This window comes from Watersipora subatra, chromosome 8 (assembly GCF_963576615.1).
Source record: "Watersipora subatra chromosome 8, tzWatSuba1.1, whole genome shotgun sequence".
NCBI lineage: Eukaryota > Metazoa > Bryozoa > Gymnolaemata > Cheilostomatida > Watersiporidae > Watersipora > Watersipora subatra.
In genome coordinates, this window is record NC_088715.1 from 49,190,534 (window position 1) to 49,205,806 (window position 15,273).

General features: G+C 31.9%; 1 protein-coding gene across 1 annotated transcript; it reads right to left on the reverse strand.

The window, feature by feature from the left end:
• Positions 1-582: 582 nt before the first annotated feature.
• On the reverse strand, positions 583-7,250 carry LOC137402658 (uncharacterized). The gene is made up of 8 exons (XM_068089163.1): positions 7,215-7,250; positions 6,374-6,421; positions 4,768-4,833; positions 4,298-4,426; positions 2,605-3,219; positions 2,002-2,052; positions 1,739-1,807; positions 583-1,286 (listed from the first exon to the last, which is right to left on the reverse strand). Exons 1-8 carry the CDS (start codon positions 7,248-7,250, stop codon positions 1,101-1,103), a joined length of 1,200 nt encoding a protein of 399 aa, XP_067945264.1. The 3' UTR covers positions 583-1,100.
• Positions 7,251-15,273: the final 8,023 nt, after the last annotated feature.

The following is a 15,273-nucleotide window of genomic DNA, read 5'->3' on the forward strand; positions in this document are numbered from 1 at the left end:
GAATCATCTGTTTCTTGTTGACAATGAGCAGGTGCTTAGGAAGCCAGACTCAGCTCTAAGACAAAGACTTATTTTTACATGTGGCTGTCATAGAAAACATGATCAATTTGATAGTGTTTTATAAGGTTTTATAATGGGAGCCTGTTGATTTTATGTCCTGACCAACTCTCAGATTGATCCAGTAGATTTAGCTTTCCACAACGAGACAAAAAGAATCCAACTCGGAGGAAGAGTAAGCATAGGTGAAGCCTACTTGTAACGTTTGTATATAAAGCGGCAGATGCAGACGATCCGACTGAGCACCACATTGCCTTGCTTATATGTGTGACTTGTCATAGATGTAACTATATCTATATCTATCTTGAATACAATTGTGCAGTTGATCAAGGTTTGGTATGGTGCGCATTCAATAGGTCTTTTCGGCTTTCTCTACATTATACAGTGGTGCCAAAATGAAATGGGCCAACCACTTGTATACCACTTTCAAGGTGATTTTAATATTAAGTTTTATTTGTTAACTAAATATGAAATCATTTTGCAAACTAAAGAGCTATATTTAGTCTGAAACCTCACACAGTGAAACATGAAACATTCTCATCTAGAGGAGTCTACATTATAATAATAAAAAATAAAATAAATATTATATATTGTGATTTGTTAGTATAAGCAAGCTGATGGTATACAGTACTGGTCTATAAACATCTTCAAGTCAATCTGTTTTACTAAAATCCAACTAGAACTTGCTGCATTTGAAAGAAAAGTTAGAAACATTTAAAACGTTAGAGTTGTTAATTTGTGATAGTAGTTAACAAAACATTTGTCAACACTTGTCAGCATGTGTACTACAAGCCAGAAACAAATAAAATATAATATCTAATGATAGCACACACAAAAAACTTGCTGAAAATAATTGAAAGCCTCTGATTCTAGCTTATCCACACTTGGACTACTAAAACTACAAAGTCAAAAGTGGAAGGTTTGTACTTCTTCTGTATGTATCAATGTTGGAGACTTGCGTAATATTCGGTTTACCAATTTCCTCTAATGTACAGTAAGTGTTATTTAGCTAGTCAAGAGTCTTGTGATTTTTTTTAACGTCTTTATTTGCTTTGTTCACCTGCAGCTTGCTCTTCTTGACTGCTTAATGTCCCCATTTTGTCCCCCTTATTTTCCTTCTCTTTTCTTTCTCCAAGCTCTGTGTCTTTGAAGAGTTCTACAAGTTCTTCCTCTTCTGTTTCCCCTTTCAACTCTTTCTTACCTTTGTGTTTGTAGACTTTCGAACCTTCCTGGAAATGTGAGCAAACATAAAGAGAAGGTTTATAAACTGTAAAGGACAAGACTGTTTTACACCCAGAATCAGCCAAAGACACAACACGCATAATAGCTGGTCAAAACTGTGAACTCACAGACCGCCACCCTAAAGCAAGTAGTCTGTGGGAGTTGTCCATTCTTACATTAACGTTAGCAATTAAAACTCATGTGTTAGTCCGACAAGGAGAATCAGTACAGCTTGAAAATATTAAAATACCAAATACTCTAATTATAATACGTGTAGCATGTTTGAAAAGGTGAAGCCTGCTGTCAGCATGTGCTAGGGTAATGGTAACATAAATTACATGAGTCAAACGTGGTGCAAACTATTTGGTAAATTTTCCAAATTTGCTGCAGAAAAGAATTTGTTTGCATGCTGATAATTGCCAAAGATAAGCACGTCTACTACGGAAATAGAACAATCTACCTCAAGTTCCTTCCTTTTCAGACGGCGCTGATCGTACCTCTGGCGAATAGTGCCAGGGTCCGGTATTTCCTAAAAGTATACACATATTAACACTACATGCAGAATCTGTTTAATAATTGGTTAGGTTTGAGCACATGCCTGGGTACTAAATAGTGAAACTGTGAAATAAGACACAAAATGCTTGTTGAGTTTACCATAACTACTGTAGGAGTTATTTGCTCATCATTTTGATAATTTGTAAGATTAGTAGTTAGTAGACTCACCTTCATTATATCCTCAAAGGAGATTTTTGAATCTTCACTCTGAGTAAGTTTCTAAAATTGGAAAATTACATACATTACATGCATGACATGGTCGAAGAGTTGGCATGCTGCCAAAACATCCAAGAAGACAGGTCGTAGAGTGTATGCTGAAGACTTCGGCTTGTATATAAATTAAATTTTACCTCAAAAACTCATGGAATATTCTCAACATTGTCTGAAAATGTTTACAAATTTTGAAGTGTCAATTATTTTAGCCGCCTGACCATAGATCTCATGTTTGTCAAATTACACAAGTGAGTAGTTCGGTGCAGTGTTACTATATATTAATATATTTAAGAATATTTATTTATTCAGATTGATTACTATATTAATTAGTATATTCATAACATATCATGTACTTGAGAAGTTGAGGTAACTACTCAAGAGTTAGATGTTGTTTGGTGGTAGTTAATTATGACTAAAAGTGGCTTAAACTTGGGTAACAATATAATATCAAATATTATAAATTAAAAGCAAACAAAGCTAGAGCTAATACGCGGAGTGCTGCTAAAGCTAGAGAATCGCTCTTATACAGGTAAGTATGTTTTATATAATTCAGCTTACCTTCTTCAAGAATGACCAACGTATTGTATGGTAGAGTCTATAGTAATCATCAGGAAAGTCTTCAAACTGCTTCACGAACTTTTTCATCAGCTCCAACTCTTTCTTTTCATCCTTAGCTTTAGAAGGAAATGCAGCCATGAAGGTCAACTCCCAGGTACTTGACTTCCCTCTCAGGCAGCTTAATAATGACTTGCTTTGAAAGCTGACTTGTACTCTGAGAAACTTCTCTTTTATTTGATGTAAGATCTCTGCGACTTGGAGACTTGCTTCATCAGACAGCGGATCTTTGAGCTCTGCTAAAGCAGCTTTAATCTTCTCTTTAGTGAGAACTTTTTTTAACAGCATCTCTCTTACTTCATAACACATGTGGAATAGCTTAGGATATGGTAGATAGAACACCCAAAGACTGGTGAACTCTACCACAGCAACTGCACACCCACCTATGACCTCGCGCACTTTATGTGAGAACTGCCTGAGAATTGTGTTAATACTGCTATGTATTTCTGTATCATCATGCAGTACACTGTTGAAGTATAGATCTGTGCTTATTAACAGTTCTCTGATTGGCTTAAACAGGCCAATTCTAAATTTCTCATCATTTTCATAATGATCCATCTACAAAAATGATAATTGTTATTTATATAGTTATTACTAGCTGCGCTATAATTATACAGCCAAAAAGGAACCTATTAGCTGACCAATTGCTAGTCAAAAGGATCCAGAGACCGGTTAAGAACAGGTTATGGAAATTAATCTATTAACCCTTCTTTATAAAATTAACAATGAGGGAATTTTAAACATTTGCAAAAGGTCCCGTGTAAATACCTTAACCTAAACATTTTGCAACTATGCTAGCTGCTCCAATTATAGCCTTTATTTGAATCAAACCTTAATACAATAGTACCAAAATACTGTAACAATCCAATATTGTAAAGTAGTTTGCAGGTCCAAAATGATTTTTAATACATTTATAAATTATAATTTTTATAATGCAAGTCATTGAAATTATCTTATGTTTGAAAAAAACAAAGAATCATGTTTAACGTATAAGTGAATTATATAAAAATACACTGATATAAAAACATATATCATGTTAAACTGCTGTGATAAATAATAAGATATTTCACATTTTTCTCTCTCTAAAATTAAACATTAATATCATGTAATAATGTCTAATTTGAGAGTGGTGTATGACAATGATGTTTAATTTTAACACCATTGTCATAAACCACTTCAAATCATTGCATAATTAACAGATGCAAACTTCAATTAAATAGTTTTTCAACACAAATTATTATTTGCTCTAATCGTGAATGTTCTCATTGTATAGTATTGCAAGAGATTAGTTGTATTTTAAATGAATCATCAAGCAAAGCATTTAGTTAGTTCCTTCGAAATTACAGCTGTGTAAGTGAAAAGGTTTAAATATACTAAATGATAGCACTCCAAGTAAGCATTGCATTGTAATAGCTACTACAGCAGTGCAACAATTCATTTTGGCCTGCAACAAAAATGAGTAATGAGAAAGCAAAAAATCTCTTTTGGTTTAAGTTTTTGTTAGACTCTCAAATCTAGCAGTTGTGTTCAACATTTGCTTAAAATCAGCTGGTATGTAACTGCAAGCCTGAGTAAAATAATAAAACAAACAAAATAAATTATTTAGAAAACTTTGAACAGTTTTAAATAAACTTACATTTTGGCCAACAAAGTACGATTCAACCATCTCTACCACATCTCTCAAAGTATCTGTTCTGTGTTCATATGCTCTGACCATAGCAACTGCGGCATCCACGACCCTAGTCAGGGCAGCTGGTTCTTCAATCTGATGCAAAAAGGATGAGTAATTAGAAATGATAAATGCTCTTTCAGTGATTTAAAGTTCATATCAGATGCCGAGTTGTATAACTTTAGATGCAACCTGGTTTCCACAAGAATTCATCTCGGTAGATTTATCTGATGACAAAAAACTTGTATCATGCACAACGCTTCAACATTGTTAATTTACTAATTACAGAGTAAACATACAAACATTCTACTTGTCGTTAACATTCGTAATCTCAAAGTTTTGAATTTAAATGAAATTTATGTTATTATTGGCGATAATTTTGTACCTAATTGTTGCTAGGCTTTATGCATGACCTTTAGATTAAAGTGATAGCATACCGTAGGACCTTTGTCAACGTTTCCATTTCCAAATTGAAAATGGGGATCATCTTGTGCCTGTAAATACTACAAGAAATTTAAAAATTAATTTAAAGTTGCAGTAAAATGGGAAAGACCAGTTTAGATTATAGCAAAAAATAGTGCAATATTGATTGATCTACAATTGAGATGCAGTTGTCAGCAGAGACGCAGTAGACATGTACATGTAAGTTAAAAATATGCAAAGAGAATTTGTTCACTTCTTCATTTATAGTATAGATTTAGTCATGATTAGTAACATTTGAACATCACACAGGGAAACACTCACAGTTGTTGACTACTAATGTTGTATTATTAGCAAAAAATAGTGCAATATTGATTGATCTACAATTGAGATGCAGTTGTCAGCAGAGACGCAGTAGACATGTACATGTAAGTTAAAAATATGCAAAGAGAATTTGTTCACTTCTTCATTTATAGTATAGATTTAGTCATGATTAGTAACATTTGCACATCAAAGGGAGAAACACTCACAGTTGTTGACTACTGATGTTGTATTATTAGCATCCAGTGTTGGAAGTATACAGTACTATGCTTTGGGATGAGGTTTAAAAATATTAACTTACCAAAATGGCTTAAATTACTCTTTCTTTTAAATAAATTTCAACTTGTTTTACAATCGGTAACTATGCGAGTAAATTGATCACTAACTTCATAAATCTGTCACTAATTGCATAAACTGGTAACTATATTCATAAATTGGTCACTATATTCATAAATTAGTCACTATATTTATAAATAGGTCACTCTACCCATAAATTAGTCACTATATCCATAGATTAGTCACTATATTCATAAATTAGTAACTATATTCATAAATTAGTTACTATATTCATAAATTTAGTCACTATATTCATAAATTTAGTCACTATATTCATAAATTGGTCACTATATTCATAAATTAGTCACTATATTCATAAATTTAGTCACTATATCCATAAATTAGTCGCTATATTCATAAATTAGTTACTATATTCATAAATTAGTCACTATATTCATAAATTAGTCACTATATTCATAAATTGGTAACTATATTCATAAATTCGTCACTATATTCATAAATTATTCACTATATCCATAAATTAGTCACTATATTCATAAATTAGTCACTATATTCATAAATTGGTCACTATATTCATAACTTAGTCACTATATTCATAAATTAGTCACTATATTTATAAATAGGTCACTCTACCCATAAATAAGTTATTATATCCATAAATTAGTCAATATAAGTTATAAACTGAAAGTATTTAATTTAACTAAACATTCTGTCACCATTTACTATTATCAGACTGAGGTCAATATTACAATTTTTGACACCCCAATGTTTTGTTTGTATTCAAGTTTAATTTGACATGATTACTTACAATTGGTTTGCGCCTTCTTAAAAATGAAATAACACAAAACATATACTTCATGCTAGAATGTTTTCTTTTGTCCCTAGCGTATAATCATACACATTTATCATAGCTCAACTTCATGCAAAAAGTCTACCTTAGAAACTGGAGTTATACGCTATAACTCTGACACCTGTAAGTACATGTTAAATATGAAATGTACTTACCATGTCATTCTCTCCATCGTCTGGTTGCTGAACCACAGCTCCTTGAGGCTGTCAAATATAAAAACTTATTGACAGTCCTGAGTTGGCTTGTGAAATCATAGAAGTGATGATGAATGTTATAAACAATATTTATTTATAAAAAATGTTATATTTATAAATAAATATATATTTATTTATAAATAAACATATATTTATGAATAAATATAAATGTAGCATAAAGATCAGATATGGAACACAGCCTAATCATGGTTTTTCAACCTAAAATTGTTCTCTTGGATTCACAGACAGTCTAATCCGGGACATTTACACTGTTGAATCATTCATACATCCAATTTTTCCAAAAAAAGGAACTCCATACATCCTAGTAAGGAGCTTGCTTAGCGAGTAGTTTTCTTGTTAAAACTGGTTTTGGCTCCACTGAAAATAGAATCCGTGAAGTAAACTGAAGTGCCCTGAATATATTGTTTGAATGAAAGTGATTTTAAAATAGTGTCAAAAAAACTATCTATAATATAGTTTTTTTTCTGAATAATTCAACTTGCGGCTTTTTCACTAGTTTTTCTTGCTCATTTAAAAATAGTTTTAAAGTTTGAAATATTTGATTTATGGTGAGGCATTCATTAAAGCTATTGACATCTACCGGTATGGTAGAAACTGTAAAGCCGATAGCAAGACAAAGCCAATAATGCTTTGCTTGTTGAGACTAGAATGGCGGTCAAATCTGTTGTTGTTCACAATTTGTAAGAATTTCGTGATTCTTGAAGGTCTACCCTAAGCTTGATATTGTATGTTATATGTACTTTAGATGCCTACAAGTACATGCTAATTAAAACATGCTTACTTGTTCATCCCTTTCATTTCTTAATTGGCCAGCCATAGCTCTACTTGTAACTGTAAATATAAGATAATAGTAACATCTCTGAGCATGAATGTATTGAATAAGCAGAAGATGATCAAAAACCAACCCAGCAAAGAGCAAGATAAGCAATGCTTCAGGAATTCTAGCTCGGACTGCATGTTTATTAACTGTCCTCTCTATTTTGCATTCACACATTGGGATCAATAACCCTCATACTTGTTTGCTCTTTAGTGTTCCTATCGTGCGTATATCGTACAATATATTCAACAAAAGCAAGTTACAAAAGCCCAGTCTTGATAGACAACATGGACAACGTGCACATGCGTGGCACTTACTATGAAACCTATAAAAAGTATTAATACACAAAACTATCATGCCATAACCCAATTAGGTAATCAGAATCTACTATTATCTACTGCCACTGTTGCACAGCCATCAGAGATTATCTGGAATGATAAACCGATATCACAGGTTCTCTAAAAACAAGTCAAAGCTTTTGAAGCATTCAGGTGTCTTATGAAAGCGAGTGTGCTATGGGTACGAATTGAAGAGCAAAATGACCCATTTCAGGGTACCAAGGAGCAATTCAAAAAAATCTCTGTTCTATCACTTAATTAACCCAAACATGAAGCTATCATAACTGTTGATGAAAGCAACTCAGGTCTGAAAGCAACACCCACTCATATTGAGGAGATGGCTTGTGACATTTGATAGCAGGTGACATCAGATTGCTTACTGAGACAAAGCAGTGGTGTATTGCTATGGAGAAAAGTATTTTGAGTGTCTGCTGGTTTACTGACAAATTTTCCTAGTAGGCCTACATTACTAACTGACTTTTGATTTATGAGTTGTCCTCCCTAGTTGGCACTAGCACAATGTATCAATATCAAGACAGAAGAGATTCATGACCATCAAACGTTTATAATATAGGGTCAAAGTTGAAATTTACTCTCTCAACTATGAGAGCTTGTACAAGATCAGAATGAACTGTTCACTTACTATAACTATAAGAGTTATGTCTGTCCTGGACTTACGTAGCTTGAGATGAATGTCTAAATGGAGTCCGTAGTCGGGGACAATTTATACAAGTACCAGGATTGTATCACAAAAAATAGGATGTATAGAAAAAACAGATAATTCAGTTATTTATATTATATGTGTAATATGCTACAAGTATTCATCAGTAGCCAGCACAGTTAAGTATTTTTAAAGTTCGCATAAATACTGAAAAAAACTCATAATCTGTATAACAGGTTTCTGTTTGATAGATTATAGATTTTTGGTTAGGTCTTAGGTCGCTGTCGTTTAAATGTTTTAAGTATCTGTCTACAACCTCATAGATGAAATATAAGATGCACATTAAAGTACGTGTAAGTTTCCGAGAAAAGCTATAATCTACCTAACAGGTACGTATCTGTTGGCTGACTAAACTAGATTTTCTGAAAACAGCAAACATGAACTTCCACATCAAGTAAGTCCTCCTGAAATAAAATGACATTGGGCTTGTACCAGCGAAGACCAATCAGCCAACCAGAGTGAGTCGACCAATCAGAACATCATATTTCAACCATCCCACAATAATCAGATTACTTAACCTACACATATGCTGTAAGGGCAAGATAACACATGTAGCAGACATTTAGTAAAATAACAAATTGAGTGAAACACATAACTCAATTGTACTTCAATTAGTTATTAAGAAAATAAAAAGGCCGTATTCTAGCTTTATGGAGATTAGCTCCAACTAGCAGATTGGTGATGTAATACTACATTACTGAATATACTGAATACTGGATTTCGTCCATTTGAAGGATTCACTGGATTTATTGAATTCACTGGATTCACTGGATTCACTAGATTCACTGGATCCACTGGATTCACTGGATTCACTAGATTCACTGGATTCAGTGGATTCAGTGGATTCAGTATTTCCTGTATACTGAATATACAGGAAATACTGAATATTTCCTTGCAAACTGATGCTGAGGCATAAGTTTAAAAAGAAATAATGCAACAGACCAACAGAGACAGCAGTGATGTTTCTCAATGAATTCTCCATGATGGGTTTTTATTTGCCCAGGGTCCAGGACAAACTTGATTAAAAATTTTAATGTTTTGTAAGGAATTATGTATGTTTATGTAAGGACTCAAGGTCACATGGTTTCAGATTACCAAATTGCTAAAAACTAAAAATTAAAGTAAGTCCTTATAATGTTGTCATTAACAGCCTACTACAATTTGAGTAGGCATTATGTAGTACATACATAGGCATACAACATGGTATACAACATATGATACACAGGCATACAAATCATATACAAAGTGTATATGATGGTCTTGAATATTGGTATATTATATTGGACTGTCCGCTTTGCAAATGACTTTTTTGCTGACTTTGAGTTGGTACTGGCCTGAGTCAAAGTCAATACAGAGCTGATAATCCTACTTAGTCTACATAAATTTGTGTTCATTAGGTATACACCGTTTTGTGAGCCATAAAATAGTAGCTTTTCCAAACTCAATATAAACCTTTTTATTTAGTGGCATAATAAAAACGATGAATAGAGAAATGTTATACACTAATTAGCTGTCAGACAAACTGCTAAAGCAAATATCGGAGTTTGAGTGAAGGATTTACCACAGTATGTACCATGATAAATCCTTCACTCAGCTTACTTATGCAGAACATTACAAGAATATTTTTGAACCTGTGTGATAAAATATAGATTAAATTACTTACATAGGTCCTACCAATAATCTGCAGCTTAGCGTGCCTTTACCTCTAATGATACAGTTGAATAAATCATTCACCAGGCGTGATGCGCTGCTCATGAATTTCTAAGCAAATAAGAATACACTGTTCATGTTATGTCGACATGGCAATTTCGCTGTATTCGTATGTTTCAATTGTTAGAGGGAACAATGATAAAGCATTTGTAAAGAAAAAGCAGATATTTTGGTAGCTGAGTTTTGTTGATATGCATTGATATTTATTGATTTATATTGATGAGCTTTACGGGATTACTATTCTATAACAGTTAGCTCTATTGCATACTGCAAAACACAAAAGGTTTGTTATGAATACTCTGTAAACATTAAACATGTTAGTTTGAACAAGGAACATGAGCCATCTAGGAACGAACAGCTGCGTTAAGCTTTTCTTTTGGCTAACCTTTTACATCTGAGTTAATCACAATAATTCGCTATTTTGAATTTGTTGCTGAAGTATTGATTAGTTAAGTGTAGTTCTTTGTTTTGTACCATTAAGAAATTTTGTACCATTTTGTAAGAAAAAGTTGACATATGCATAAAAGATCAACATATTGATATCCAATCATATACAGACCCTTTGATATACGAAATGTATACTTTAAATTAATAACAATTACTAGAACTACCCTAAAGCTTTCGCTAAATGTGCATTTGCAAATGAATAAAAAAAAATATTTTTTTTGTTAGGATAATAGCATTAATAATGCTACAATCATATCAAACATTTTTATTAAACTTTTTTGAAAAAATTACACTGAGTGAATGCATTATATTTTGCTTCTTTTGAAAAAAAAACTAAATAGTTTTATAATTTTACGTGTAGTGGTTTGCATCTGAACCTTGAGTTCAGTTTCTCTCAAAAAAAGTTTGACTGCAGACAAAGTTTCACTTCTGCTCCACAATAAACAATCAATCATTGGAAAATAGGTGCTTCTACAATTGTCCTTACTATTGTGTTTAGACAGTATCACACTGTTTGCAATAATGAGTGCAAATATCATTGTTCACAACAAGTAGTGCTAGGATTACAAAGCCTCGAACTGCCTGCAGATTAATATCTTATAATCGACAATAACATGCCAATGGGTTTGGTTCAAAGTACCTGTATATGTAAGCTCTATTTATCTTCAAAAGGTCCAAAATATCAATCATTCTGGTAATACTTAATAGCTTAAACCAAAATAACATCATGCTTATGTAGTCACAAAGCTATAACTCTATTTGTGTATGCTCTCTCGGTTTAATTAGGTCACTTCTTATGTGTGTAGTAATAGCTTTCTATTTAGCAGGGGGCTGAACAAAAACCCTTTTTAGGGCTTTGTGGTTTCCTGGTTTCCCACCTCTTTAGGCGAATTGTGTTTGTTGGGTGTTTTCTTCTAGATGAGTAGTTTCTCTGCAAACTGTTTGCTGCCGGCTCCTTGACTACGTTTGGTTGATGTTATCCTCCCCTGTTTTAACTCCTCTCTCGGTGCCTCTTTTCTGCGCTTGTCTAAATGCGCCTCCTTTGCTGCACCTTGTTTTCTCTATGATTTTTTCTATTTTTTATAATTTTCCTTGGTTATTGCTAAATGTTATTGGCTGATTGTATTTGTACTTGCAATTCTCATGTCAGGGTTAACAATGCCTTTTTAGAGCCATTACAGTAAGCCAACATTCCCTCTGATGTTGGGATTTTATCATGACGTGCTAAGATTAGACTAAATCCAGCAATAAATTGTATAAAAATGGCTATAACTCAAAAAGTATTAGTATGAAAATTATGAAACTAATTTTGCAGAAATCCTCATTCTAAGACAATATTAGTTCGTCAATTTTGAAACTGATATATTAAACATGATGACAGCTGTATGCAGAACTCTCTGAAAGACTGGAGACAGAGGCATTTGTATAATAGTAATATTCTACAAATGTTTATCAGTAACAGACAGAGCTAATCATTTCCGAAGTTTACTTTAATATTGTAAAGATGTGCTACATATTAAAGACAACAAACATGAACTTTTGCATTAAATAGGTCGTCCCGCAATGTAATGACAATGGGCATGTATCAGCGAGGACTAATTAGCCAACCAGAGTAAGCAGAGTAAGTCAACTAATCAGAACAGGAAATTCAACCATTCCAGATTAATCAGATTAACTAACCTACACATATTATGGTATAAAGGCAAGATAAAATATGTAGCAAATGTTTCGTAAAATGATGAAATGCCTGAAAAGCAAACTCAATGTCAATTAACTATTAAAAAGAAAGTGCATTTTTATAGCTTCATAGTGAACAACTCACTCTGGCAGATTGGTGATGTAATGATGAGGTATCAGTTTACAAGCAAATAAAGCAACAGATCACTGGAGACAGCACTTGATGTTTTTCAATTGAGTGTTAATGACGAGTTTTCATTTGTCATGTGAAGGTCAAAGTTGATTAAAAAATATTAATGCTTCTGTAAGGATTGAAAGTCAAGTGGTTTCAGATTTCCAAAATTTTAGATACTAAAAATTAAATTATATCCTTATGATGTTGTATTAAAAACCCACTACTAGCTGTGTAGACAGTATGTAGTACCTGCATAGGCATGTATGATCTCCTTGGATTTAAATATGTCGGATGTTGCTTTTTCTTTTGTAGATTTGTGTTAGCAATGCAAATCAATTTTTTGCTGATTTTGATTTTTCACTGGCATGAGTCAAGCTAAAATACACCCCAGATAATCCTACACAATATACACATAAATATGTGTTTATTAGGTATACAGCTACATGTGTCATCAAAGAATTACATATGTAGCTCTTCTAAAGTGAATGTGAACTCCTTTACCTACAGGCAGAATAGAAATGAGAAGAAAAATTTGAAAGCTGTCAGACAAATTGCTAAAATTAATATTTAAACCTTATCATATGTACCATGATAATCCTTTACTCAGCTTATTTATGTCATGCAATGCAGATCATTACTAAAAGAGAGTTGAATCTGCAAGATAAAATATAAATTAAATTAATTACATAGGCCCGACCAATAATCTGCAGCTCTAGGTGTTTTTGCCTCTGACGATAGATTTGAATGAACGATTATCCAGGCTTGATGCGCTGCTGATGAAAGGCTAAGCAAGTAACAAAACAACTCTCGCTGTTACGTCGGCATAGCAGTTATATGGTATTCAATTGTTTTAATTGTTAGAGGAAGTTTTGCTAAAATGTTTGTAAAGAAATTGCAGATATCTGGGTAGCTGAGTTTTGTTGATATGCATTGATATTTGTTGATTTACATAGATATTGATGAGTTTAATGACATTAATATTCTATGGCAATTAGCTCTATTGAATTACTGCAAAACATAAAATGGTTGCTATGAATACTCTGTAAACATAAACTGTGTTTGTTTGAACAAGGAATATGAACCATCTAGGCACGGACGGCTGCGTTAAACTTGCGTGAGATTTGCTTATGAATCAACTATGTCTTCAGTTCCGGGCTTCAGTTTTCCTTCTCTATTGCTATTGACATGCTGCAAACTAAGGACTAAAGACTAAAGACTAAATACTAAATACTAAAGACTAAAAACAAATACTAAATACTAAAGACAAATACCAAGTACTAAAGAAAAATACTAAAGACTAAATACAAATACTAAATACTAAAGACAAATACTAAAGACTAAATACTAACTACTAAAAACTAAATATTAAATACTAAAGATTAAATCCAAAAGACTAAATACTAAATACTACATGTAAATACTAAAGACTAAATACTAAATACTAAATAGTAAAGACTAAATACTAAAAACTAAATACTAAAAACTAAATACTAAAGACTAAATACTAAAAACTAAATACTAAATACTAAAGACTAAATACTAAATACTAAATAGTAAAGACTAAAGACTAAATACTAAAGACTAAATAGTAAAGACTAAATACTAAATACTAAAGACTAAAGACTAAATACTAAAGACTAAATAGTAAAGACTAAATACTAAATACTAAAGACAAATGTTAAATACTAAAGACTAAATACTAAATACTCAAGACTAAAGACTAAATACTAAAGACAAATACTAAATACTAAAGACTAAATACTAAAGACTAAATACTAAATACTAAAGACAAGTACTAAATACTAAATACTAAAAACTAAATACTAAATACTAAATACTAAAGACAAGTACTAAATACTAAATACTAAAGACAAGTACTAAATACTAAATACTAAATAGTAAAGACTAAATACTAAAGACTGAAACTAAAGACATAGCTACATGTAAGTTCACAAGCAAATTTTACACAAGGGTAACACAGTTAATAACATCTAATAATATTGCAGAGTAATCACACATATCAAATGTTATTATATGTATGAATACTCTGCAAATATAAACTATGTTTGTTTGAATAAAGAATATCATCCATCTAGACACGGACGGCTGTGTTACCTTTGTGTTAGGTTTTTCTATAAGATTTGCAATATCTTCAGTTTCAACCTTCCTTCTCCAACTTTTGACCTAAACCAAGTTGCTGCTCAGGGTATTTGGAAAAAAACTAATTGTTTTTAGTGAAAAAAGAATGATAAGGCAGAGAAGCTTTTGTTCAAGTTACCAAACAATTTTTTCAATTGAATCAGGAAAAAGTGTAACACAATGATGTCACTTATTGAAAATAAAGTATGAGTATTCATATAAAAACAGGTAAGCTAAATATATTATTGGATTTACAGCACATATACTATTACATCAAAAAATATCAGAATTTTAAAATGATTTCTAACACTACAAACTAGAAAGTTTTAAAATATCAAATTCTTTTGTGATTACTGCTTTACATCTGAGTTAACTATACTAATCCTTTAGTATGATTTTTTTACTGAAATATAGATTATTTTAACTGTAGATTTTTGCTTTGTACCCTAGTAAGAAGAAGTTGACATCTGTGCAAGCGATTACCATATTAATATTCAAATATGATTTTTTGGTGTAAAACAAGTTTATATTTTTCCCCAACTATAAATACTAGGATTACCCAAAAGCTTTTACTAAACATGTGTCTGTAACTGTCAATGGAGAAATTAAAATTTTTGATATCATAATAAAAATATACTATTAGAATGAAATTATTTCTTTTTTGTTAAATTTTTGGCTAAAAAATAATACAGTGTAAATGCACTTTATTTTTGCTTCCTTTGAGTAAACATAAAAAAGGGTTTCATGTGTTTATGTGTAATGGTTAGCCTCTGGACCTTGAGTTAAATTTCCGCAAAATAACTTTTAACCTTAAAC